Raw genomic sequence first — 27,918 nt, forward strand, 5'->3', positions numbered from 1 at the left:
GTATTTAAAAAAGCAAACAAACATTGTAATCCTGCTGCCTCGGTCTGTAAACTAAACCCTCAAGGGAGAGCTTGTGCAAAGTCATTCTGCAGACATCCGTCCATCCTGCTACCTTTTCACCACGCTGCACAGTCGCTGCACCCGGTGTCTCCCCTAAGAAAGTACATGCGCCAACTTCGTCCAGACTACGATGTGATCTCGAAGAACACTGGAGGTGTCACGTTGCCTTGCTTTTACTATTCAGCCCATGTCATCTGCTGTATCTTATATCAGCCTGTTAAAAAGCACAGTGCTTCACATACGCGGTTTTACCATTTCCAGCCGGTATAAAACAGTGAATGTCCAAGTTCTCGCCAGACATTACATGATCTGATATCTGACACATTGATATGCAAACTGATGAAATGCTACTGACCTCTGTAGATCACAGATTTGAAAGGACACACTCCTGAATAGCTCCACTTCTTAAAATGCTACTACTAAGAGAGAAATCACTAAGAAAATTCTTGGATACAGTAAAAAGGGATTTTTTCTGATAATCTGCAAGCATCTCTTGGAAAGGGAAGGAAGCTTTTCTTTGCTTTTGCATCATGCCTCTGGGTGTTACAGTGGTTTAGACTTGTTAACTTGAATACTTTAAATTCCTGCTGCAGTCTTATGCTTCAAAGAAAACACATGACTAAAAAAAGCACAGAGATTAAGTTGGAAACTGACATTTACCACCCCGACATTGCAATAAGTTCGTCTGGCACAGTACCCGCGCTGCAAGGTACCAATTGTCCAGACTGTGATGGATGGGTGCACAGCAGCAGCAGCTTGAAACTTTATTTATATGAAAATTTGCAGCTTATGTAATGAACTGAAGTACAGTTAACACAAAAGCCAAAGCAAGTACTGATTATTCAGCTGCATTCAGAGGCACGGACTATTTACAGGTTTGATTAACCTACAAGTTACATGCTGTATGAGAAGACTCTAAGAAGACTGTCCACACTCCCAAGTTTGTGCAGCAGGGCTTTTAAAGCCCAACAATATTAAAAACCCTCAAAAAGTCCCAGCAGTCTGCCACAGTAACTATTCTACCTGCTGTTCAGTCTCCACAGGCTGCCCCCCAATGCCCTCACTCATATATGTGGAGTGTGTGTGACTTCAGCTAAAGGCTGCAGTGAACTGAAACCACCAGCGTTGTGGCTACGACGAGAGCTAGAATCTTAAGCTATTTATACGCCCAAGCCCAGAGAAATCCGATGCTGGTCTTTACAACTAAGGAGGGACAGCGAACGAGAGAGAGAAAGATGGACCAGACAAAAAAAGGGGGGGAATAGGAATAGGAATGGACATTATATAGGAAAGTAGGAAAAAGGTAGACACAGGCTTGTGCTTGCAGGGGGAAGCTTGGAGCTGTCTATCTGCATGTTTACCTTTGTGAGCACTACATATAGGATGTGTGTACCCATGTCATCCTGTTTGCTCAGCTACAGCCAAAGAGGTGTAAAAAAAAAAGAAAAGAAAAAAAAGTCTAGCATCAAAACACAATTTCACTTCTTCATGGCAGCGCAGGTTAGCATCGGATGAGTACTCTCACTTGTGTGTGGCCCAAAGTAAAGGTCACAGTCCTTCCAGATGTTTCCTATTATCCCGCAGCACTGACAGGACCTCTGCGGTCACTCGACTCTTTTCCATCACTCACTTTTCAGAATTAAGAAGGAAGGTCACAAGCCAAGAAAAAAAACTATCGGCCACTCATTTCCAGGATTCACCGAGACATGGGTCAGCCTGGTCAAAAAAGAAAAACAGTCCTAAATGACAACCAACCATATTCATGGCATTCAAGGAAAATCCCTCACATCTAGCAGGTATGACGCCACCGACCACATTCCTATCACAGATAGTCTAGTATTTTGGTGCATCATGGCTGGGAAAATCCAGCTGCGCAGATTAAACCATACCCTGAAGAAAATTCCCATAAATCTATTGAGCTAGGAAGTGATTATTTCACACAAACAAACAAGGGAACGCATCACGACAAAAGCTTGAAGAGCACAGCAATCTTCATAAAAAGGAAGCAGCTTGTTAAATGTGACAGCTTCCGATCTGCTCAAAGAGTTAATAGATTTAGAGATTTGCTGCGATAACAGTGAGGGGGAAAAAATGAATCCTCTAATCCCTCTTTTCACACACCCCCAACCCCCTTCTCACCTCTTGTCCTCACCACTATCCCCACACGCTTCCCTACAGCACATTGGATGAGCTTGTTGGCGCTGGTAATTGCCAAGGGATGAGTGACATGCAGAATGGCTGAGGTGCCAAAGCCGGATAACCATCTCTTTTTGTGTGTGTGTCATTGCAATCATTGCAGCTGAGAAGCTGCTCTGCTAAGGGCTTTTTTTCCACTGGGTTTTTAAAGTGCATAAAGGGAGGTGGAAAATAAATCAATGATAAGGCAATGGAGATGATGAAGATGGTCAACAGCTACTGTACTATCAGCTGATAAAAAAAAAACCCTCAGCAAGACCAGAAAACAAAATCATAGCGCGAGTGGTTACAGATAAGAGAGAAGCTGACATGCATAAAAAGAATCAGTACACTGAAAAATTAAGTAAGTCATAACTGATGATGAGAAGTAATCCAAACGCTACATTCAGAGGGGAACTAATCTATTTCTAGGGAATAAGGTTAAAGGGTGGGGGGGTAGATAGACTTCACAGGGTTAAGATTATTCGCATCTTAGTGTGAGTTTCACACAATCAAAACTAAATAAAGTGGCAATTACATTCAACACACATGGTGTGACAATAGCATGCCTGGACTTGAAAGCTGTTCAAGCGTAAACTGTGCTGTGTTCTAGTCACAGGCAAAATTCACTTTTCATTACACAGCAAAATGCATTAGTATTCAATGCACTGTGAATGAGCTGCATTCTGGGAAATGTGGGAGTTATCTAAGCAATGAGGAAGGGTGAGAAAAAGCTGAGAAGCTGAACAAAAACCCTACTTATTACCATTTTATTTAAATAGGCTGCCCATCTCAGCCTTTTTTTTTTTTTTTTACACTATGGGGCTTACGCATCCCCAAACTATCTGCCCACACCCTTACTGAACCTATCTGTATCTTTACTGGAAACATATGTTCTGAGCTCCCACAGCCAGACTTTTCCTTATCAACACCACAGTGAGCTGCATGGTGACATAGCCTTGGCTCCCAGCAAGGGTTCTCACTGAGGGTTTTCTGCCGAGCTGGACCCTGGTCAGAAAACACTGGGTGGTGGAGGGGGGGATTGGCGAAGGATTGGCCTTGGAGGAGGTGGTGGAGAGCGAGGCTTCTTTTCTCGTTTTGTTCTGGATCCTCATGTTTGTCTTTAGCAGTGTAAGCACCTCATCACCCGCCCACCCCCCCAGGTGAAAATTCAGTGGACAGTGTCACATGTAGGCAGTGTGTTTTGCCATCAGGCCTCTTTAGTGCCATGTACCCACACGTGAAGATGACTGTTAACGAAGGCATTCGCAGACATGCATTCCGATCCAAAGAAACACTTGTTAACAAGATGATACAAATAACCAACCTGTCAGTTTCTGCAGCAGAACATCGCTGGATATAATTGGCATTTAAAAAAATGTTTTTTTTTTAAAGATGATGGATTGTATTGAGTAGTTGCCAAATGGTAGTATTTACTTTTAAAACAAAATCTCATTGGCTCATGAAATGGGCATAGAGACTATTCTATGAAAAGACCCTGGCGATAACATTACATCACACAAGCCAGACCATATCACTTGCCTCAGGCTAAACACCGTGTGGCTTAAATCAAAAGACTCCCAGCTCACGTGATGATAGGCCGGGGTATGGTGAAGGGCACGAAGCACTGACAGCTTTCAGATGTTCAGACTTCCCTGATAAACCGTTGAGACTTCATCATTACCATTGTGCGTGGTGAGAGTGGAGGGAGGTCAAAGCATGTCCCTTTGCCATCTTGCAACAGAAGATAAGCCTCAATTGAGTCCACTGTTGAGCTGGATACAGAACTGTGAAGTTATATTACGTAGGTATAACTCTGAAAATGCCATGCAGCACGAATGGCATGACACGGCGGTGCGGTGAGCCTTCTGCACCGGTCACCTCAAGAACTTTGAGGAAGTTCAACACGTGACAGCAGAGAGGAAAGAGGGAACCGTGACATGTTTAGCAAAAATGTGTCATATGTTGAAATGTTAAAAAAACACACCAGAAAACGCAATATCACCAGGTCGGGTCATAAACCATAAACTGTTTTTTAAAGGCAAAGTGAAAATGATGAGAATCAAAGCCATGGAGTCGGCAGGGTGCAAAAGATAGACGATATTCTGTAGTTGCCCTGACCTTTATGTGGAAGGGGCAACGACAGTGGGAATTTCCCTGAAGCAGACAAATAAGCCATTGTATATAAAAGAAAAATAAGTAAGGTCACATTATAGTCATCACATTAAATGCAGCGAGGTGGAGTTAACCACGCTGTGGTTTTGAGTCTCAGCTGGAGGCAGGAGCCACCTGCACTGTACAATTACCAGAGATGACAAGGCGGGGATGAGGGGAGGAAAGGCCAACGGAAAATGACAAGGGGAAGTGACAAATTGAATAGTCCCCCTGCAGGTGGGTGCCATCTATACTCGCGCTGTGCTCGGCGGCTGAATGGAGCATGCAAAATTACCAGGACGTTCATTCATGAGGTAGCTGATGTACAAAGAGCGAATAAGCAAACGGCTTCTTATCGTTGTCTGAAAAAAGGAGGCGTGGCAGGGTGTGATGTTCATGAATACCTATTTATTTGTATTTGAAAAAAATGCATGCGCGAACTGGGCTCTCCTTTGTTTGTTTCAAGCCTGAGCTTTAACACACAATGGAAAGGTGAGAATAACACCACCACCCTCCTCTCAAAACACTAAATATGTATGAGTCCCTGCAGACGTCCCAAGACACACGGTTTAACATCTCAAAAGTTTTCATTGATAACAGCAGCCTCAGATGCAAGCAGGTCGTTCAAAGCTGTCAGCGGCAGTCTGCGTCGCAATTAAAGCCACGCAAACAGCAGCAAACGGCAACTGCGCGTCCCAAGTTCGTTCCTACAGAAGAAGCGTTCACAGACAGCGCTGAAGTAAAAGTTCAAGCAGCCCGCGTGGACACAGAATCACGCCAAACTGAATGCAAATTTATTGTGGTTTAATCTGACAGATTAGATTAGATCTTTGGGGTGGGTTGCTTTTTTGCGTTTGTTTTTTCCTTGCAAAGGCAGCTTCTCAGTCTTCTCTGTGTATGCCGATTTAAAAAGAGTAGCCTGGGGATTGGAAAAACATCTAGAACAACACACGAGATGAGCGTGCATCCGGAAATAAATGAAAAACATCCGCTAATATACAGATTTGTAACTGGAGTTTGGCATCATGTTCTGCCAGTGTATGGGAGACACACTTGCGAGAGGATGTCAAACTTACCGACTGGAGGAAAAGCAATGTCCGAACATAATCCCTCTCGGTGTTCAGTATTTCATTTAAAACACACAGCCTCAGCCGCTGCTGTCGGTCCGAGTCCTTGGCTGCGGGGATACCGTTCTCCTGATGCCCGTCGTCCTCTTCCATGACGGTAACTCAACCCTCAGAAAGGTCGCTCTCTACAGAAATACTCTCCTTTTTTTCTCCCCCTAAGTATCCGCACGTTGTCGGGTCGTTGCTTCAGTCCATTTTTGCATTAGGAAGTTTTTCCCGAAAACCTCGCAGAGCACTGTTGCGAAACACTGGAAGAAAAGTTCACCAAAAGTACCAAACAACAAGCAGAGAGCCCGGCGGAGTGAGCGCAGTCACAGCAGCAGCGGCAGCAGCTGAGAGCCAGCGAGCGAGCGAGGCAGCAAAGCGGAGAGAGGGGAGGAGGAGGAGGGGGAGGGACCCGCTGCCTGCCAGACACATAGAGAGAGCTCACTATTGCTCTGGACACCGAGAGCTACAGACACAGTAGCTTTAAATGCGTACAAGCTACAGTCTGATACTATTAGGTAAACTCCCCGAGTATCCCATTTTCCATGGTACTAAAGGGGCCCCAAAGGCAACAAACTATAAATAACCCAAACGCAGCTCGCCTAAAACAACAAATACTGAACTTTAAGCTGCCTTTGTAGAAAAGCAGACGGTTAACAGGTACAAGTCATACAGGTATTCTTAATTTTGCTGGCGTTTCTCCTTCTTAGTCAAATACGATACTAGTGAGCTAAACACATACAACTTGTGAGAAAGACAAAACCATGCGAAATATGACAGTAATCCTAAAACCTTAATTAAAGGTCTTGACTTTCATTGATGTCAAATATTTACCATAACAATGCTCATTTAGGCCCCCTGCCTGTCACAGGAGCTATCCCCACGCGGGGTCTCAGTGAGCGTTAATAAGAGAAACGCGCCCTCAAGTGGTTGCAGGCAAAAATACAACTTTCAAGTCCGGGATGGGCAAGGGGACTTCAGGAAAGGTCTACAAGCTCTGATACAAGAAAATTTACTTTTTAATATCATCATTGATTTCCCCAGCAAATCCTAACGTTTGCCTTTTTATTTTTTTTAACACGTGGTCACGAAAGGTGTGTATTTTGATGCAATACAAATTCCAATGGTAATCCTCCATTCACCTTGCTGGCAATTAAAGGTTCAAACCTGTGCCCAGAGGCCTAGACTATGAAGAGAAGCTGTTTTTCATAATCTGGATTTATCAATATTGTTAACCAAATCCTTTTTTTTTTTTTTTCCAGTTGCAGAACATAAATATTTTAAAATAGCTTCAGGGCATACAGGCTTGTCACTATTGGTTGTCACTATCTCAGCCTTGGGTTACAGATAATATCCCTCTAGTATCTTTGCAGTCAGACTGACCCAGTCCACGCCAGAGGGCAGGTTCACTCTGCAGGCGGTGCAAATATTCACAGTTAATATTCTAATTAATCTGACAGGTTCTAAACACATCTGCTTTCAGAAAGAAACTCACTGAATAGATATTTACAAATTATTAAGAGGAAAAAGATTTCAACCTGTGAAAAAAAAGTCAAATATTATGAATGGAAGGAAATTAAAATGTCAATAATAGTTTTAATTGATGCATGTTACATTCAATACCCATTGCGTTCCTCCCACACACAAAAAATGCATACATACATAACTTTTTTTCTGCCATCTCAGATGAGGAATGCAACAGACAACTTGTAAATGCCTTGATCTATCACATATTTACATATTATCCTCTGCTTCTGTACATGGCAAATCCTTAAATATGCTCAAACCTCAGAGGACTTACAGGATACAACGTGTGACTCATTGTATGTAGTTTCTTTGAAGCGTATTTAATGTACTTTCCTTCCGAAAAAGGCATGTGCATACAGCACTGTCATAAAAAGTGAGTCACAATTAGACACGACAGGTTTAAAAACTCCACAACGCGTCCTCTTCATTCATATTTCACAAGATAAAACTCTTCCTTCAGCAGGGTTTTTCTTCCAAAAATGCACAAAAGTACAAAAGAGGACATGTAAGGTAACCAAAGAGAATAGAAAATAAACATAAAATGAACATAAAAATGTGCTCAGTGCATTAAGACTTTCCAATATAACAAAAGAAACTAGAGGTGTTTGCCCTGCTCCATCTCTGTGATAAATAAATTCACATTGTTACAGGCAGACAGTGAGAGGGCTTGAATTAAAACCAAAAGTACAGTGAGAAAAATAAGAGTGAAATTGTATTTTCTTTTTTAAAAAATTATCATAACATTTGTGAAGGCAAAAGTGCACATTTCTGCAATCCAAACTGAAGATAACTGACATGTTAAATATTATCTCTTCCTGGGTTTACATTTCCAAAGAAAAGAAAAGGAGAAAAAGAAAGAAAATACAGCTTTGATCAGCCAAAATAAAGTCACATAATCCTGTTAGCTACATCAAGGATTTTGGCCTCTGAATCTATCACATAGATTTTGTTTGGAGGAGCGAGACACTTAAAAACTGTGCTCTGGTTCTGCTTCGTAATGAGATACTTGCAACCTTAAAAATGTGGTGATTTCAAATTAGGCCTGAAAACATCAAGCGCAAAGTCCAGGAGCTCTGTAGCCGCTCTCACTATCAGTAAACTCTTGTGTTTCCAAGCATTAAGAGTAAACCAAAATCTAAATGTTGCGATCGACGTATGTCGTGGCATTTTCAAAACTGTATATCTTAAAGTGACAGGATTCAACCTTAAATGCAACGTGTTGGGCTTTTAGGGGTCTCTGACTCCTTGTAGTGTCAAGTGACTGGCTGGACAAGCAAACGTGGCTGTGTACACACACACACACACACACACACTCTCACTCACACATGCACACACAAAATGTAGTGGCAGCTGTGCAATGGGATGGCCTGGCACAGAGCACAAGTGTCAAAAATGACATCTACATACAGTAAAAGCCAGAAGAAAACGATACAAAACTATAAACGTCTCATGTGCTCAGTCAGCTGCTGCGGTGGCCAAGTGTGCGTTCACACTAGGAAGACTAAAGCAGGGTGTGTGTCTGCATGTGTGTGTATGTGTGTGAATGTCGATGAAGTCTGTTGTCAGATCCAATGACGGGTCAACTTTTAAGTTACCTGCATTGAAGCTATATATATACATATATATGTGTTTACGACATTTTAAGGTGGATACAAGATGTTTATCTCCTTGGCAAAAAAAATGATAATAATAATCCAAACATAAATCTGTTAGAAACAAAAACAGATGAGCAGATCTGGATTTTGGACACAACTCTGTATTACCAAACCTCTTGAAGTTCATTCATATTACAAGGTTCGACGGACAAACTTTTTACAAGTTCAGAAAGGCCAACAGTGTAACTACTGTATTGCAGTTAAAGACAAGCAGAAATTGTTTTGCCACAAAGCGTGAACCTAAAAACGAGGAGCAACGTTCACTGTTGAACTTCAGCTGTTCAGATCTTCAGTGAGTAGCCGCAACACAGAAATGTCGTTTGTTTTTTCCCACCTTGGCATGGTTTTTGACACTTTGATCTAAGAGTCAAAGGCAAACAGTGTTGATATATGTATTCATATAAATAACAAAATTATACAGTATAAATATAAAGATTCTGTGTGTGCATGTGTGTGTCTGTGTGTGTGTACAAGCACAGTTGTAGGTGGTTTATGAGTACAGAATAACGGGGGTGTGTGCGTGCATGTGTGTATTGTTGTGTGCGCTTGTGTGCCAGTGTTAGGACAGGACACGGGGGAGAGGGGGGAGGGTTAGAGGTGAGGCTTTCCCTCCCCCACCTCATGGAAGAGCGAGGTGTAAAACTCGGGCTCCAGTTGTTTGTTGCGGTAACGCTGCACAATTTCGGTTATTTTCTGCTTCCGCCTCACGTGAGGAGGGTTGTACAAGTCGCTCTCCAGGCGCTTCCGTCGGCATACGTTGATGACCGTTTGGCGCACGAGGAACCCTGAGAGGCAGACACACAAACAGAAGTACATCAGTACTCACACGCGACACAGCCAATGTGAGTTACGTGGATTTAGATTATTATGCGTGAAAGTATAGAGCCACAGATAAAACCAAAACACTTAACTGTGCCATCTGCTGGCCAAGAGTTCCAGCACATTCAACAGAGTACCGGTAAGACTTTTTTTTATTTCCCCCCCAAAGTTAAACTTATTCATCAACACAGGAAAGTTAAATAAATGCCTTAAATGGTTTCTTTCAAAGCCTGGTGATGCAACTTGACACACAGATGAGCAATACTTTTACATTAGAAACCAGAACTTCTGAAGGAAACACCACACACTTTCTAAATGGGAGTTTATTTCCTGTGCATTTCCAAGTAAAAACATCCATTGTGCAATACTTATGCGTGCGCATTAATAGTGAGAAAATGATTCCTTGTGATGCATGAAAAAAGCTGAAGTGTGGTAAGGTAAGGATGGACAAGTTAAGTAAGTGAAGATAAATGAGCAATTACCAAGAGCTCTGCGGCTGACCACCATGCCGTCCACCAGAGGAATCACCATGCCAAATTTACCCACAGCACCATGCAAGCGGATCCTGAAGAGTCCCGTCTTCAGAGGGTGGATGAAGATCAAAGGAACGTCTTTTTCTAGTAACCCCGACCTGCAACATTATGAATAAAGTGAAAAGGGAGGCAAAGATAGGATAAGAAGATAGAGTACATGCATTTGAAATGTAGCTGTCTATTTAAATAACTGTGTAATTCTGCTGATGGTGAACAAAGGAGCAATGTTTACAAAAATGCTTTTAATTCTTTTTTCTTTCAAGGCACTTGACAACTGCTGTCACTGCTCTGCCACAGTTCCTCTTTTCTGCCCGCTGCATAGCACTTCCTGTTTTGCACATTGGGTTTTGCAGCATTGTTTTTTTTTTCGTTCTTCCTTTTTGCACCTGACCAAAACCAATTCAGAAACCACATGTTTTTTTATACTGGCAGGCAAGTGCATTAAGCATAAACTTGTAAATACCTGCAGGAAGTGCTGTTGCTCATGCTAGCTTCCAAGCCTGTGCTGGTTTCCGCTAAAAGGTCGGTCAAAGGGAAGTTCTCTAAAAAAAACAAACAAACAAAAGCAAAAAAAACAGAGAAATTAAGACTTTCATGCACATTGATAATTTGGCAAACACCTTCTTACAGACAACATCCAACAGTACAGAGATTAAGTATTTTATACTGAAATATTTTGTGAGGATAAACCTGCTGGCTGACTATAATCTATGAAGGGGGCTAGTCTTAAATTACAGTATGAGAGGAGGGGTGGTAGGCCAAATAGAGACTTTATACCTACCAATATCATCAAAGCGCTCCACCCAGACCACAAACGCCTTTGTTTCAGGCCCCAGTTGGGGGAAGGATTTTCCAGTCGATGACCTCTTTGCCTTCACTAAAGGACTCAGCTAGATAAAACAGGTAAATTCAGTTTGATCAAACACTACATCAAAAATTACAGGCCACATATACTCACAGAAGCCGAAATCTACCTTTTTAGCGGACTCCATGCTTTCAGAATGGTTGGGGAACAGTTCCAGTGTGAGATTGGGTTGTTTGAGCATACCGGGCATGAGTTCTGAGTTGGTGTCTGCCTCCACCGTGGAGTCACTGTGCACTGAAGACTCCTCTGCCAAATGAGAGCAAATTGCAACTCCAATCCAGCACAGAGGCTTTCAGTATCTTTGAATTCATATTGAAGATCATGAATACTGACCTGAGTGTTCTGTTAGAGAAGGAACCACAAAGGCGATTTCTGTCAGAGCATCAGCATAGTACAAAACTTTCTTCTCTCCGTTGAACACCGAACCACCAGTGTCCTCCGGTGTACCCGCTTCCTCTGGAAAAACAAACAAAGATTCATTGAGTTACTAATAACATGTAAACAGATAAATAACAATTGCGATGACCATCTTAGTGTCTTACCTGCTTGTACATCATTGCTATCAGAGCAGTAATTCACAGACCAGCTGGTGTCCAAGTGTCCTGTCCAGCCTGGGTGGCGTCCCACATCCACAGGCCAGCCCAAGGATAACAGGAACTCCAAGAAGTGGGGCTGGACGCTGGCCGAAGACTCTACATTCCTTAGGATCTGATCGCCAACAACAAGAACAAGATAATGAAAGAGTTTCTTCTTCCTGTTCCTCTTTATGTGTGTAAATAAATAAGTAACTGGAAGAAGTAACTAAGTTAACATCAGTACATTGTAAAGGTAAACAATAATCAGTCAATCTGTATTCGCTTACCTCATGACTGCTTTTCTGTCCAGGTTTCACATAGAAAATAAAGACCGTGTCAAAAGGTCGGCAGGGAAGCAGGTCCAGGTAGCTGATGTCATCAAAAAATCCTGGCAAGGATGACTCCAGGGCAATCAGGTGAGGAGGTAGACGACTGTTGTTGGGTTCCTATGAAGGGTTATGTAAACCTTATTCTAACAAATACATTTTATTTCACAGATTTAAGTATTTTTTCAGGATCAGATAGGCAACATTTTTAATATGGCCTTTTTTCAAATTAAAGAGCTTTTAGACTTCCATCCTTCCTTCATGTACAGCAGTTTAGTACATTCTTGCAAACATGTCTTCATATTAGCTCAGCAACTCAAGATCTATACTATCCATTAATGCGATAACATACACTCAAACTTGTGCCATATTTAAAGTGATACATAAATGTTAGAGGATGAGAAATATTAAGATCTCCATCACAACTTTTATGGAATAGTAGAAAGAACAAAAAGAACCAACCCATCGTTTATCTGAAAAATGCTTTAAATAGAAAGACAATGGAAACCTACCAATTAGCATGTATATTTAATACCGATCAATCAAAGAGTTTGTAATCTGACATTAAAAAGTAACTGACCTTAAGTGCCTCCAGAGACAAGAAGCCAAGGTGGGAGAGGAGGAGACGTGCTGTCTGGAACTCCTGTGAGGGTGGAGGGGGTTTGCAGTCTGTCTGTGGGTCAGGAAAAGGAGTGGACTTCCAGATTTCCTCACTGTGTCGCTCCAAGGCGTTCTCATACTCTATCTGCTTGGTCATCAGATTACGAAGCTTGTCGTGCTGAACTTCCAGCTGAAAAGATGGGGACAGGACATCTTTAAAACAGGGTTGGGTGGGCCTCGTGAACAGTCGTCGACTGCATGAGCTCAACATGAAATGAAGCAGAACCCACAGAGTCCAAACAGATACTGACCCCCAAAGGTGAGAGGAAACGTTATGACAGTGTCATCTGTACTTTATAACCATGGGAAACACTTAATAATGGATCACCCATACCATCAAATGCAATCCAGTACAACAGCCCTTTAGTTTATTAAAGGGCTGTTGTACTGGATTGCATTCTCCAGCCCTTATAAAAGTTTGTTGAGACAGTGTTAGAGAAGCACCAGTAGTTTCACAGAGAAACTGCAAAGGATTGAGAAACCACACAAAATGATCACCACTAAACCAGATGATTTGGCCTATTTAACACAACACCCAATGAGCCCTCCTGTTTTCAACAACTCACACGAGGGCAAATTCTGTTCAGTGAATCTGAAGCTCTCGAATCTTCCTCCCAGCCCATACAAGACACCTGAGTTTGTGCAATAACAAACAATACTCTTTAATATATAACAAATCATGGTTTACCCGATACCTGTAAGAGAATAACTTAATTTTTGTGTTATCAGACATAATGTGGATAAAAGCTTAATTATAGGGTTTGACGGGAAGCTGATCTCTCACCTCCTTACTAACAATGTCATCCAGGTCAGGGATACTGACATCAGCTTTGACAAGAGGGATCTTATCCACCTCCTCAGGGAAGGGCCTCTGTTTCACATTGTACTTAATCCCCACATCATTGTTGGGTGCTGGACGGCCTTCAGGAACAAACACCTGCTGCGGGAGGGGAGAAGAAAACAGATATATAACAGAGATGTGTTATCAGATGTGGTGCTACAAGTTTGACAGAATGGTGCAACTTTAAAATACGTTTTAGCTAAGTTAGCTTAAAATGTGTTAACTTTAATTAGTATTAATCTAGAGCGCGATCTCACCCTCTGATTAGCCCTGGCCCCTCTCGGCTGATGGAAGAGCTGCATGGTCCAGGCATGTCGACCAGCCGTTCCCCGGATCAAAACTGTCACAGAAGGACTGGGGTCTGAGGACAAAGATGGCCCCATATTAAAAGCATACCAGACACTTTGTTTTCTCCCAGCATTCAAATTTATTAACTAAAAATATCAAAAGCGAGACAATAAGCTACTGACTTTGCTCATTGCCAAGAGGTTGCTCCAGCATTGCAAGGATGACAGAGTTGTCCAGGACAAAGTAACGGAAGTTACTGGCTCCTGTGGCACTGAGTCTGGCATAGCGAATCAAAGTATCTTCATTCAGCAGGCTGCAAGTAGACGCAGGCCCACTGGGAGATGGGAAGGCCCCTAACACCTGCATGATACTGGGGAGCACCAGGGAAACACAAATATAAGAAAGAACATAAATACAAGCAAACTGGGTCAATGAATGCAACATATTTCCCTATCCAAGAGTCACGTGTATGAAGGTTCAGCAGAAAAAGTGGGCCGGCTACGATACTGAGGAAGCAGAAAAATAAACAACAGAAGCAACAACACTTTAGCACAGTCATAAAAGACTTTGAAGAAAAACCCTACTTGGTTTATAAGAATCAGTCACAATCCACTTCAGAGTATTATCAGCAAGACTAATGACGGAAAAGTTATCAGCATCACTATGGGGGTGAATTTCGCTGGCTGACTGGCCAAGTCGCAACCCACGGCTATGCTGAGTGGGGAGTTTCCCCTCACAGCTGAGAGGTTTGCTGGATGAGTATCTGGGGCAAAATAGTGCGATTTTATTTACACTTTGCTATAAACTGTTCAGTAAACTCCATTTTTGGACCCAGTTCTGATAGACATTTATAAACAGGAAGAGTTTAGTCATTGCGCAGCTGTTTTTGTGTGCAGCTGAGATTCTCGGTCTGTGGCTGCGGCTGACTTTGCGGCTGTGCTTTGTCACAGGTAGCTAAATTTAAGTTAAATACAAATTTATTGTGTGATTGACTGCCACTGGAGCTGATATCTATCTGTCTAGCCTATCTAGCAAACAAAGGACAATTTACAGTAGACATACTTTTACTAGCTTATCAAGAAGCCAAGGTGCAATACAAGTGTTTGAGTTTAAAGATAAGGAAATCCCACAGCAGGAAATCTGGTGTTTGCTGCAGACTGCTGGTCACATCACAAGACTTATACAGGTGATGAAATGGTAACGTAACCATTTTACAATGCAAAGTGTTTGAACGGCCAATGGAGCTTAAGCCTTTTTTCCATTAGTACCTAGTCTGATCGGCTTGACTGGACTCCCTTTCCATTACAATCCAGTACCACCTAATGTGCCTGGTTGTGGTTATAGCAACGCAGCCGAGCGTCCCGTGGCGTAATTAGTATGTGATATGAATGCTACAACAAAGCTGGGTGTCGAGGCAACGATATACCTGGTGCTCAGTCTGTGGCTTTTTTGTCAGACTTGGGGACCACAGCGTTGTGTTTTTGTAGCTGTTCCCCTCATTGCCTGGTTTGGATTTTCCTGAATGAGACGCTCTCGTGACTCATCGAGTGATGCCACTGACTGGCGGAATGCAGTCTGTTGATGTCACATTTTTGGATACGATCACTTGGAAGCCCGGCAGAGTAGGTGCTAAATAAAGTACCTACCACCAGGTACTATGACCAAATGGAAAACCCTGAAAAGCATGGCAAGCTGACCGGAGTAGGTACTAATGAAAAAAGGGGCTTTAGTCTCACCAGGACAAAGTTGCCTCAGCAGCGTCCTTCACTCTCATGGAAGCCGGGTTGTGCTCCTTCTCCCCTTTATGTCGAACCTCTTGCTCCTGACGGGACTTACTGCCTGAGATTCCCAACTCCACAATTTCCAAAACCTCAACCAAACAGTCCTGGAGCAAAAGAAAATACAAAACAATATATAGATTTTCTCTTATCTACCGACATACATGAAAGAGAGAGGGAAAAAGGTCTTTAGACTTACTTTCTCATCTAACATGTCAGGGTGTTCTGTGAGCCACACACACAGGAACTGGAAGGCAGCTACAATCATGGAGTGGAGGTCTCTGGATTGAAGAGGAGCTGGACGGCTACACTGGAACACAATGTAACCACATATCGAGCTGACAGCACGTTTACGGTCTGCAGAGTCGACCCCCACCTTCACCTGATTAAGACACACACAAAGACAGAGGGAAAAAAATCTTCTATATTAGATACATTTTAAAAGTGGTTTGTTTTATGCAGCTGTGAAAAAATTTTGTTTAAAAATGTTGCCCTTTTTTTTTTCCAAAATGACAACATATTTGATTATGAGTAGAAAAGTATGTAAAGGAACAGTCAAGTCAAGCGGCTTTATTGTAATTTCAACCATGTGCAGTGGTACAGTACACAGTGAAGCGAGACAACGTTCCTCCAAGACCATGGTGCTACATATAACAGGTGATCAACACATGACTAAATAAAGTGCAAGTGTGCAAAAATGGCAAAAGTTGCAAAAAAAACACAAAAAAAAAGCAAAAACAGTGCAACACCAGACAGAACAGAATGATACAAGCACAAGACAGTGCAGACACAGCAGTGCAACAGAAAAGTGCAACAATGAAAGTGGGTTGTGCAAAAAGACAAGAATATTGTCTTTTCTAAACTCGGAATTGTGTATCAAGTAGAATATTGACATATTAATTGCACATGCATTTTGGCAGTGTGATTGTAAACACACACTCCACAGTCATTACAAGTTAGAGAAACTCTCTTTACAGTAATCTGTGGTACAATGTGAGGGTAACTCCCTTATTCTGAGCTAGGAAATTAACAGATTGAAGGTGGCAAAAAACACCCAAATGTATCACAAGTCCTCTGTGAAGCTGCACTGTGTCATTTGGGAATGGGGTGTAATAACTATCGGTATTTTATCTGTAGTAGGCCAATGTTGACCAATTCCAGTAACGGCCTACACGCAGCTGGTTTCGCTTGCCCCCATAATAAGCCCAGACATTTTATTAAGGGTGTTCCTGGAATAGAGCTCTTTCAAAAACTCTTCTTTTTTTTCCTTTCTTTTTTTTTTAAATTGATTTTTTTAAGTGTTCTTTTTTTTTTTTTAAAGAATACAGTAACTAAAGCTGTTGAGTCCTGAGTAACATTGGTGTACTGGAAGATGACAGTTTTATCTTAGCTAGTCCAGCAAGTAATGACGGCACATTCTTACACTGAGCTTCTATGGTGTTCAAGTTACCTTGGCCAGCCCAGCCAGCAGTTCCAGGGCAGCGAGTGAAATGCTCATGTCTTGCCTCCACTGGGAGTTGAGCCTCTGAGTGACCAGGTGGATGCTGCGCACCAGCAGGCCTGCCGCAGTATCTGGAAGAGCTAGATCATATAACACCCCAAAATACCAAACACTGCAAAGAATAGAGCAATGCAGGATTAAGGCACCAAAGCTAGAAAGTCACACAGAAAGACATTTCTGAATGCTCAGGTGTTAGCAGATATTGCTTCATATTAACATACAACATGCATTAGAGGTCAATGAATTCAACAAAGCACACAATCCTGAGCAAAATACAGGCAGAGTAAAGAAGAGAGAGCAGTAAATAAGCTGATGAGGAACAGAACTGAGTGATGTTAGCATTTTTACTTCAAAATAGCATTTTCAAATTTTATTGTAACAAATAATTCGGAGATTTTTTTAAAAACAGAGGAACACTGAAATTACTTAACATTTATCACCCAATTACATTAAATATATGTATGTGGAAGGAAAATTCCAGTTCATCTGACAAAAGACTTTCCTAGTTTGAGCTACTATTTACAGGGGCTAAAAACTTTGAAAACAAAGAGTCCTAAGACTGATTTTCAACAACAATGCAAAGTCCACTATCTGGACACCTTTGTCCCAGAAAAGAAATTTTACAAGTGGAAGCAACACAACCTTGTGTGAGGTATGTGACACAACAACAATCTTCTTTATTTCCGTTTTTTACTTAAACCTCTGTTACAAAGAACTCTGCACTGTCAAGTGTTCTTTTAAGAGATAATGTTAAGAAATTAAATGAACGGACCAGAACAGAAACTGACTAGAAAACCCAAATAACACTGAAACGGCTGCAGCATTTATAACAACAGATGACCCACTCTAAAGCATTGCTTTTCCTGTTCTAAGCCTCACAACACAATGTTATAGTCCTACAGTTGTGTCTCACAGGAACCCTGCAATCCCTTCCCCCAGTTTCCTGCTGGAAAACGACTGCCTATGTGAAGCACTGTTCACTGAAAACAGACATAAATTTGTGCAAAAAAGAAAACAATCAAATGAAAACAAAACATCACTCAGCCCTGCACAGTAAATACTAAATTTGAAATCCATTTGATTAGGCAACATTGTTGCAACCAATCATTAAGAGAAAAAAAATGCAAATCAAAGCAGAAACTCCACCCACCCCAGTCCCAAACTCTTCTTAAACAACATCACAGCAAACACTTTACATCACCTACAAAGATATTTTACCCAACGCTTCTTAACTCTGCATACCACTTTAACCACGTTAGCTATAAAAAAACACAAACGAGTCAACAGGAGTTGGAAGCTAATGAGAAATCAGCCAGGGATCATTAAAAATAATCTTTCAGCAAACCTGCTATCTGACCAAATAAAGTATTATTGTGTTAATTCATTAAGCACAAAAATATTAGTGTATGTTCAGGAGCGGCATGTCCTACCATAGTCACGGAGCAGTGCCTGTGCAGGGCGTTCAGAGTCTGGGCTGGTGGCCTCTGTGCTGCCTCCACTGTTGAAGCTGATGCCACTGTTGGTACGGCTGTGACTCTGACTCCTCAGGGTTGAATGGCTGCCATCTATGCTCCCCTGCCACCGAAAAACACAGAAATCTTAATGCCCAGTCCAGCTTGTAGCACCGCAAACATTAACTAATTAGCAGAAAACAAGCTTACTGTTTCAGTCTGGGCGCCTATGGACTCTAATAAAGCTGAGTCTTGAACAATATTTAGCATTGCACCTGAAAAAAGGGATAAAAATAATAATTAAACAAAAAAAAACAATTTTACACAATCATAAAGTACAAACAATATACAGAGTTAAAATAACTGCAATCAAATATATGAAGCTATCAGCAAATACCCAGTATGAGCTGTGTGTTGGTGGGGTCAGTCTCTGTCTGCAGAGCTCCTATGAGGACATTGACAAGACGCAGCCTCAGTGAAAGGAAAGACACAGGCTGGTCATGAGGCCAGCCATCTTCCTCGTTAAATTTGCCCTCCAACAGAACCTAAAGAACACAGAGTCAGTGTGATTAGCAACCTTGATTATCTTTAAACTCTGCAACAAGAAAAGGTTTCAGGGCTTGTTTTATGGTTATGTAATCATCAACAGGTTTTAAAGAGTTTAATATTTGAAGAAAGAGCCACCAATGTGTGTACAATACACAGGAAATCAGTGGCATCACAGCAGTAAACAAGACTGTTACTATCAGCTTAAAGATAAACATCGCCAAAGTCATTACCTCTGATTTGATGTTGCCAAAGTGATGTGGCAGTGGGAGCATAGCAAGCAGGATGTTGATGGAGGCTCTCCTCAGATCAGTAGGATTTACATACATCTTAAATTTGGACAGTTCCCTAACAAAAATAATGGAGACATGCTTTGAGTAATATAATTGATTTCTAACATAACACATTTACAAGACTGAGTAAAAACAAATAATGGTCTCAAATGAAAGTAAACTACCAGTCTAACCTGTCTGGCACAATGGTCTCCAGCGCAGCTATGAAGTAGGGCACCACCACATTGATGCCCTTTAGGTCAGTACAGAAGAGAGAGGAAGAGTTGAGAATGATAGAAGCCAAAACTGGTCTACAGATGAAATCAGAAATCTGCAGACCCTGAATCAGGACCATGTAGAACCTGCAGAAGAGGAAATAAGAAAAGCATATGATTTTCTTTCCTACTTTCCTACTTTCTTTCCTACTTTTAAAAAGATGGCAAACAAAAATTTGGCAAAAAAAGTATATACCTCGACAGGTAAACTGGTAGAATCTCCTCTCCAGTTTTTTTGCTACAGAAGATGCGACACAGAGTCCCACAGGCCTCAGCCCGTCCTGCTTCATAGCTCTCTGGGAACTCATTGGCATCAAACATTGGGTTGTTCACCATAGAGTCAGTGGACATTTGGGAACCCTTCCTCCTCAGCTCCAAGGACACTTGAGTGGCTATCGCTGTACAAAGTGTGGAAAAAAAAGAATGAAAGGACCCTGAATTGCATTGCAGTCCTCAGTTTTCATGCATGTATGACAAAACAGGCAAAAGCAGACAAAAATATACTATATGCACACTAGAACGAAAAGTTAACAGTAAAAATTCAAAAACATAAAAGCAACAAAAAGCAGATATTAACTCACTATCACAACAAGAGAAAGGAAGGGCTTTATTAACTGCAAACACACACTCACATCCTTTAATAAAAGCATTCAATAAAGGGAACTCTGACACAAAGAGTTTGCCATAGAAGTTCCGCCTGTCACCGGCACAAAGCATGAATAAGTTGTAGTGTGCTCGTACTAAAAATGTGTCAGGCGTTCACTGCTGCAGGAACATAAAGCAAAATCCCTGTGTCAGCATCCCTCAATGCTGCAATCATATGACTGTCACATTCACTTCATGCATTGAGGCACTAAACCAATACAAAAAAATATAATTCAAAACTGAAGTGAACTGACAACATCAAAAAGAAAATACAAGAAACAATGCTAAACTCGAGGGGAGTCTGAAACACAATAGTAAGGATTAGCGTGACTCAAAGGAAAAAGAAAATGGCAACTTAAATGGGGTGGTACTGTCACAAACTGGCAACGTTAATGTCGAGACAAGTGGTCAGTTTGGTGAAACCCATTCCATCAACCTCTGGAGATACGCTGAAAGAACGCTGGTGAACTTTTATATATGGCGAGGAGTTGGAACAGAAAACGATGGTGATGATGATGATGACCATGAGGAACTCAACTCAAAAGCAGGAAGATTTTGTCAAGAAACGCAAATCAAGTGAGGGAAAAAAAAAGCTGCCATTCCTACTTACAAGATTTATAAGAAAGGAGAATTTGGATAAAAGAGGCTGCAAGATAACAGAAATAGTGGAGAGAGAAAAAAAATCAAAGCAGATCCAATATTTTGGGATCAATTCATATCAGGCATGAATTGTGTGGTTTTTCTTTTTTGTTCATGACTTCTGACCATTACAAATTTCTTACATTAATCAGACATGATAGACACGTGCAGGACACTACACCAAAAAGAGAAATGTGAGAAGAGCCAAAGAGGGCCAATTGCAAGCGCTAAAAAGTGTGTGTGCTGTCATTAACTCTTAGCTCCGCTGCCAGTGATGATTTTACCAATTAAATGACTGTATGAATTCCTTAGGATAGGGTTAAAGCCTATATGTAGTTTGAGCCAGGTCTAAATTGTTGGTAGATGCAAATGGATTAGAGTCAGATGGAAATCTCATACGAGGCCACTTCTAACCAAGCCCTCCACACACAGAAAGGCCCAACAGAGTTTCAGAGAAAATGGTGAAAAAACAAAAAAGATATCCCAACAACAGAGTACAAATTTTTCAAAAAATTAAATAAAAAAAATAAAATAAAGACCAAAAAACACATAACTCCATATGAACACATATTTATGAACATCGACTTGCCCATGCATAATTTTAAACAGCGTGAGACGTCGCTCCGCTTCTTACCCGTCATGCTGGGGTCTCGGCTGAGGCCGCTGTGGAGCTTACAGTGGACGAGAGCAGCGTCGAAAAGCCACTGGCCGAACAGGTTGAGGATGCTGTTGACCTTCGGTCGTGCTGGGGCTGGCAGGGGCCGAGACTCCCAACTGCTCTGGTTGGGGCTGGAAAGAAGGGTTGGGGAGGACGAAGTCTGCTGCTGCTGCTGCTGTTGCTGCTGCGATGCTTTGTTTGGCTGACCACCACTCCCCTACAGGGTGCAGTGGGAATAGAAGAAGATATCTCAATAGGCTGAAAACAGCTTGACTAGTTCAACTAAAAGATCACAAGATTTGGACAAGTGTACTGAACTACTGCCTACAAATTCTAGATAGTGCAGCTTCAGCATGGAAAGAATAATGTGCCAAGTTCAAGTATTAACTCTTTTCTGTCTGCAGACCAACAGAAAACTAAGACCTAAGCATCTAACAGTTACACTTATTGTTCTGCATCTCTGTAGCAGTTACAGAACTTACAGCTGAACTCTTGCTTGTAGTTTTGGTGACCACCGTGTGGCGCTGCTTGCGGCTATGAGGAGGCGTGGTGTTGGTGATTGAGGGCGGCGGCGACATGCTAATTCTGTTGACTGGAGTGGGCGGGGCACTGTCAGCCCTGGGACGTGATATGCCTGGTGACAGAAAAGTAAAATGAGTCGGGGTATAATAGTCCGATTTTCCTCAGATATCTGGGGGTGGGGGGTCATCTGATTAGCCTGGCAGCGAAAAATAAATAAATAAATCAGCAACCATTGTTTTCCCCCCAGAGAACAGAACATGTTTTGGGTAAATATAATCATTTTGAAGCAGTTTTCCATTTACAGTATTATTTAAGACAGTATGTGAGTTGATCATAGACAGCATTGATTCACAGACATGCAAGACAATGGTTAGATACAAATCACCAATCACTGATTTCCATTTTGATTTTCCATTTTCATGCCTGCAGGAGTCCCCCTGATGATCTTGTAGTTTAGTCTGAATATCTGACATATATCACTTGTGAGTCTGAGTATCATCACCAACAGTGAATGGACCAATCCACTAACATGCCCAGAGCAAAACATTATATCATGTATCAGCTGATGTCTGTACCATGAGAGAGCGGCACTGGACAAAAAGTGAACACCCTCTCCCGTACAGCTTTCTTTTCAACAGAGACACCTACAGTGTAAAGAGAAAAATACACACGGGTATGTTTCTATTGAAATCTTTAAACAGGTATTACTGACTGACATCCTCCATCTTGAGATTACTCAGAGGTAGTAAGAGAACAACACTGGCAAAAAAATATATTTTAAATCCTTTTCTCTCTATAAATCACAAATAACACAAATTTTCATCTACGCTATAAAACCCATCAGAAGTGTTTGGCTTTACTGTTTGTTAAAGACAAGATTCTACAGATTACGATTACAGGATGAAATTGAATTTAGAGCGACTTAAACTTTTTGCCTAACAGATCACAATAAAAACCAGCTGCTTACACTTCTGTCAAAGTAACGCTTCTTTTGCAGCAGTTTCTCAAATCATTTCTGGCAACAATAATATGTGGGGATAAATTCCTAAAGCAGCTGCCATAAAAGCAGGAACAACATATTTCTTAAACATAATCCATTAAATCATCGATTGCAAAAATGGTCTCCAAGCTGAAGTTGCTTTATCATTCATCCCTTAATTATATCCTCTGCTTCATTTTGAATGTCTTAAATATCACTCAACTGAGCTTTTCATCTTAACTCAGGATTCCTCTTACCCAAGAAGGCATCCACCAAGCAGCTGACACCCCGCATGGCCCTGAAGAAGATCTGGGGTAGTTGTTTCAAACATGGATGCAACACCACTTCATGGGGTATGCCGCTCGAATTGAGAAACTGTTCCTGAAACTTTGGAGTGGTGCTTACTACTGCGGGGTTGCTCAGGTCCACTGGGTTGCTGGAAACAAAAAGGAAAGCAAACATAATAATGGATTAAGCCAAATGTTTAAAAGTGTTGCTAAATCTTTCTTGAATAAATGTGACATAAGGTTGGGTAGAAGAAGGAAGTAAAAGGAAATAAAGGAGGGAACAACAAATGAAATAACATTAAAAAAAGTCAGACATGAAAGTTTGGATGCAGTTAAATAGACTTGAACTAGAGCAGATAGGCAACTTCAACTTCCCCTTAAATAAAACAGACAAACACCATGTATGTCAGTTAGGAAGAGGAAAGAACGTGTCTTTTTCAAGCAAAGGCATTTTATACAGTTGAGGCTATATGCACCTGAGCATGTGTAGAAAGCGGTACCACGTCTGGGCCACGCAATCATTGTCCATCTCTAAAGGAATCAAATTGGCATCCTCATCGGGAACTTTAAAAGGTGGGAAGGATGGTCCATGAGTAAACCGCAGGAGTCTGAAACGAAGAAATGAGACAGGAATACACAGACTGCATTAACAGAGACCTCGAAAAACCAAACCACATTTCATCCCTTGAGATGTTCTACTGGGCTTTTAATGCAGCCACTTTCAGTTGCTGCTTGTTTGTGAATTTCTTTGCCTTCAGTAACTGCAACGCATGCTCTATTGGTCTGAGATGGAGAGACTGCCTTCTCCATTGAAGAATATCTAATTTCTTTGCCTTGCAAATTTCTTCAGTTGCTTTTTCAGTTTACTTTGAGTCTTTATCCATCTGCACTGTGAAAGGCTGTCTCATCTGTTTTGTAGCATTTAGCAGAATCTCACAGAGAATCACCAGGCTATGAAACTACCTGTCAATTGTCCAATTACTTTTGAGCCTCTGAAAATGAGAGGCATGTCTAAAAAGGGCTGTAAATCCTAAAAAGTTAATGCAATAGTTTTGTCAAATTCTCTGAATAACCGCTGAAAGTCTGCAAACAATCTCATTTTGATTATTTGATTTAAAATCCACTGTGGTGGTGGATGGGGGCAAAATTACAAAAACTGTCACTCTCCAACAACCTGTGGACCTAACTACATATATGTGGCTTTCTTCCCCAGTCTGCATGCAGAAGTAACATTCTAAAACTTCACAGATATCATAATTCTAACAAAATCTTTTACCACTGAAAACACAAAAAGTTGAACTGAATCCAATCTAACCTGGAGGTCAAAGCACAGGCTACTCTGCTCCACTGCTCTACAACAGGAGGATGATGTCTCCAATTGGCCAGCATCTCCCTTGCTGTCTTCCAATATGGCGGCGTGGGAAAGCAGCGGGCACACGCCAGCAGCCACACCTCAAACAACACTGCCATCAGTTTCTCTGCCAGTTTCTCAGCTACCCCCACTGAAAAAGGGAAAAACAGGGGGGTATTATAACTAATCATCACAAATAATAACCAAGTAGATAACGAAGGAAGAGTTTAGGAGAGCAAGGGGTTGTTTACCTCCAACTGTGGGCGGTGCGAGCAAGGTGTCATTGATGCGAAGAAGGAAGAGCAGCAGCACCTCCCAGGTCTCTCTCACCATGGAAACGGACTCTCGTGCCAGCTTCTGGACTGCAGTCAGAACCTGCTGGCAAAGCCTGATGTGGTTCAGACTATGCTGCTCAGGCCTGGAGGGAGAAACAGCTTGTTTGAAATGAGGGAACATGAAAGCAATATAAGCAGTCCAAGATTTCAGTGAAAAGGCATTCGTCTTTAAATTCAAGCTAATGGGAAATAAAGTTTTTAGACATACCTTGGTACAAAGACGTTGTAGAGATGCTTTAGAATAGTCTGGACATACATGTTGGGCTCCTTCACCACAGGCTGGGGCATCGAGTCCCTAGGCGACACCAGGGCCATCATCCAGTCTGTGTACACGTCCACACACAGCTTGACAGTGTCCCCCTCTAAGGGGAGGGTCAGGCCATAACAGAGCACCTCCATAGTCCATTTCACCTGGGAACCAAACCATTGTTATATATTTTATTATAAGTAATTATCTTATATTTGCAGAGAAGCTACATCACCCAATCCTAATGAAAGAGGAAGAATGGCAACAGTTTTTAAGTTTAGAAAAGCTCCTTGTATCCTACAAATACAATCAAAATATGCCCCCAACCCCACCCAACATAAACCTGCATACTTAGCAACTAAAAAGAGCCTAGATTACAAGACAGCTTAGGTGCTCTCAGTTTCCAGTGATATTTTGCATAATTTCCTACAATGGTTTTGTGTAAGAGTCCTGCAGAGGTCAGTATGGCTAAGTATTCCTATCCATGCTCTACCCTCAGCAATAAGCGGCATTCAAAGCAACAGCAGCACTTCAGATGCATGGTGCACCTGAGTAATGCTGATGTATTTTTAACCCAACACAGCTCCACTCGCATCACTTCCTGACACATGCTGTCACATCATTAATTGAAGCAGCTGCTTTACTGTGAGTTCTGCCATTAACTTGCTCACAGTGGTGTGTGTCAGCAGATGTTCCAGTGTTTATGGGGATCATGCAAAGAAAGAGATCAGAGCTGTATCTGGTTTACATTTATAGCTAACTGTTTAAATTGGCCCGTGTCAAGTTGTGTCTAGAGCCTACACAAAAGCTTAAGGTGTCACTAATACTGTACATTACAGGATTAATTGTGTGTGCTTTTGTGGTTTGTCATATAAAAACTATTATTTGCAGAGTACTTTCTTCTCATTTCTTGCATAATGAGCACTTAATGTGTTCAAAAACACCAACCATTTGATAGAAGCAACAGATACCATCTAAGTAACACTCTATCAGTCAAGTCTGGATATGCAAGAGTAGCTACAAAACAGATAGTCCTGACACCCTCACTGAGCACTGTGCAGCAACATCAGCAACAGAATGATAGTGGAAGATGAAGAAAACAAAAAGAGGGAGTCCAGATTCTGATAATGATATAAAAATGTATTTAGAACCTTTATTTTAAATCTGGTGACCCTAACCCCATAATTACTTTATTATCATGTACTACACTTTTCATCACCTATGAATGTAGTTGGTGCTACATATTTAAGTGGGTAATCTTAGACCAGTTTTTCCCACACTCTCCTAAAGAGCCACACATACAAAAATATATGGACCACAGTATGTTCTAATTTCTATTTTTCTACGTAAATAGTCATCAGCAAAAAAAAAACAGCACGCTGATACCACTAAAAGTACTCATGTGTTTACTTAGCTCTGGTAACTGGACTTAAAATGTCACGGTGATAGAGATGTAGGCCGGAAGACTACCAAAGCATTAAAATGACATGCTCGTAGTTGACCCTTTTCTTACCTCTTTGTCTGTTTTGAGGATGTTCTCTGTGGCAACCGGGCTTACAGCTGTGCCCAGAGGTTTGACCACAGCATTTGCCACCTCTGTGCCCACACTTGGGGGATAGGTGTGCAAAACACTTAGGTGGCCCTGGTCACTCTGCACCACCAACTGCAACGAGCGCCACTCGGAGTACATGCTGCTGATGTCTACTGCACTCTACTCACACCTCCTGCCTCCACCTGCAGACACACAAATCCAGAGGGCAGCTTAATACGGAAAGTTGGGCACACTACCAATCGGCTACTTGTCCAAACTATAATACCAGCGTGGATACAGTCGTGCTACTTGTGAACTGCTGTTACATTGCAAACAGAGAAATGGTCACACCTCTTCCAGTGATAACTGTTTAGGTCTTGATCACCACAGCAGTTTTTCAGCTTTAACTTGTTTGACTGGTTTGTCAAACAAGTTGACCAACCAATGAAAATGCGTAGTTCACACATTTTGGAATTTGTAATTAAATGTTTTGTTAGCTACAACAAAGCACGTATTAGCGAAAGTAAAATCAGTGTGGACTAACTGCGGGTTAGTTCATTAAAAAAAAGAAGAAGAGTGCAGCAAAACCTTATAAGGAGTCTGTTGTCGTACTTCTTGATATGTGCCGTGACAGGAAAAATGATCCAAACAGCCTAGATATGTCATGTTTTGGCTAATGTTACGTTCTCTCCGTTAAGAGAAAACAAAAAGTATTACGGCCAGCATTGCAAAGGTTAAATGCGGGTTTTGTTTTGCACCGAAGCCTTAAACTAACAACAGGAACGATACATTTGTGCCCTACACTTCGGCTCGGTAATAACAAGCCGAGGAATAACCAGGAAACGGTTCTGAAAACGAGCAGATTGCTAACGATGGCTAGCATTGACACCCAAACATCTTCCTCATATTGTAGATGACATTATCTGAAATTAACGACTGGGTTGTCTCTATGAACAAGTCAAGAAACTAACGGTAATAAAAACCGCTTGCAAAAACTTATCGATTATCCCAAACTACACTGCAGTAGATCCGATGTTGCTAGCTAGCTCAGCTAATGCTCACTACGCTAGCCTATTCGTTGACATTAGCTAGATGAGCTGGCTGTCATTTGTGCTAGCTAACTATCCAACTTTGCAAGAACGCTAATGTTTACTAAGCGGATAGCTCAGCTACTTTTTTCCATTTACCTTGACCAGCTGGAAATGATGTCATAACAGAGCTCTGAAACTCGCAGTTTTTGCTTTCTGTATATCCTGGTCTAAACTATAACAGCCTCCATCTTTGCAATGTCAAGGCTTGGTTATTGCAGCT

At 41.6% G+C, this 27,918-nt stretch overlaps 2 protein-coding genes across 10 annotated transcripts in view; both read right to left on the minus strand.

Moving 5' to 3' along the window:
• prex1 (phosphatidylinositol-3,4,5-trisphosphate-dependent Rac exchange factor 1) overlaps positions 1 to 5,873 on the minus strand; it is an 80,980-nt gene extending 75,107 nt beyond the window's left edge. The window contains exon 1 of one of the 3 annotated variants that reach the window (XM_063463784.1): positions 5,466 to 5,872. In XM_063463784.1, the coding sequence (XP_063319854.1) occupies positions 5,466 to 5,609 (144 nt within the window). In that variant the 5' untranslated portion in view covers positions 5,610 to 5,872. Of the gene's footprint in view, positions 1 to 5,465 lie in introns of all 3 variants that reach the window. The other 2 variants (XM_063463785.1, XM_063463786.1) reach the window with 2 other exon arrangements.
• Positions 5,874 to 7,090: 1,217 nt separating this feature from the next.
• ralgapb (Ral GTPase activating protein non-catalytic subunit beta) lies at positions 7,091 to 27,918 on the minus strand. 7 transcript variants are annotated; one of them, XM_063463506.1, is made up of 31 exons: positions 27,795 to 27,918; positions 26,590 to 26,810; positions 25,038 to 25,240; positions 24,746 to 24,912; positions 24,459 to 24,645; positions 23,620 to 23,751; positions 23,114 to 23,292; positions 21,838 to 21,989; positions 21,332 to 21,572; positions 20,669 to 20,704; positions 19,610 to 19,811; positions 19,333 to 19,500; positions 19,100 to 19,214; positions 18,718 to 18,865; positions 18,531 to 18,595; positions 18,300 to 18,444; positions 16,819 to 16,940; positions 15,568 to 15,750; positions 15,327 to 15,475; positions 13,773 to 13,960; positions 13,560 to 13,663; positions 13,246 to 13,398; positions 12,382 to 12,591; positions 11,763 to 11,921; positions 11,443 to 11,608; positions 11,234 to 11,356; positions 11,010 to 11,146; positions 10,817 to 10,925; positions 10,499 to 10,577; positions 9,985 to 10,133; positions 7,091 to 9,468 (listed from the first exon to the last, which is right to left on the minus strand). In XM_063463506.1, exons 2-31 carry the CDS (start codon positions 26,764 to 26,766, stop codon positions 9,275 to 9,277), a joined length of 4,542 nt encoding a protein of 1,513 aa, XP_063319576.1. In that variant the 5' UTR covers positions 26,767 to 26,810; positions 27,795 to 27,918; the 3' UTR covers positions 7,091 to 9,274. The 7 variants fall into 7 exon arrangements, with proteins under 7 accessions (XP_063319576.1, XP_063319575.1, XP_063319574.1 ...); XM_063463505.1 differs by having other exon boundaries at positions 13,246 to 13,401; XM_063463504.1 differs by having other exon boundaries at positions 16,819 to 16,949.

Source organism: Pelmatolapia mariae, linkage group LG20 (genome assembly GCF_036321145.2).
Source record: "Pelmatolapia mariae isolate MD_Pm_ZW linkage group LG20, Pm_UMD_F_2, whole genome shotgun sequence".
NCBI lineage: Eukaryota > Metazoa > Chordata > Actinopteri > Cichliformes > Cichlidae > Pelmatolapia > Pelmatolapia mariae.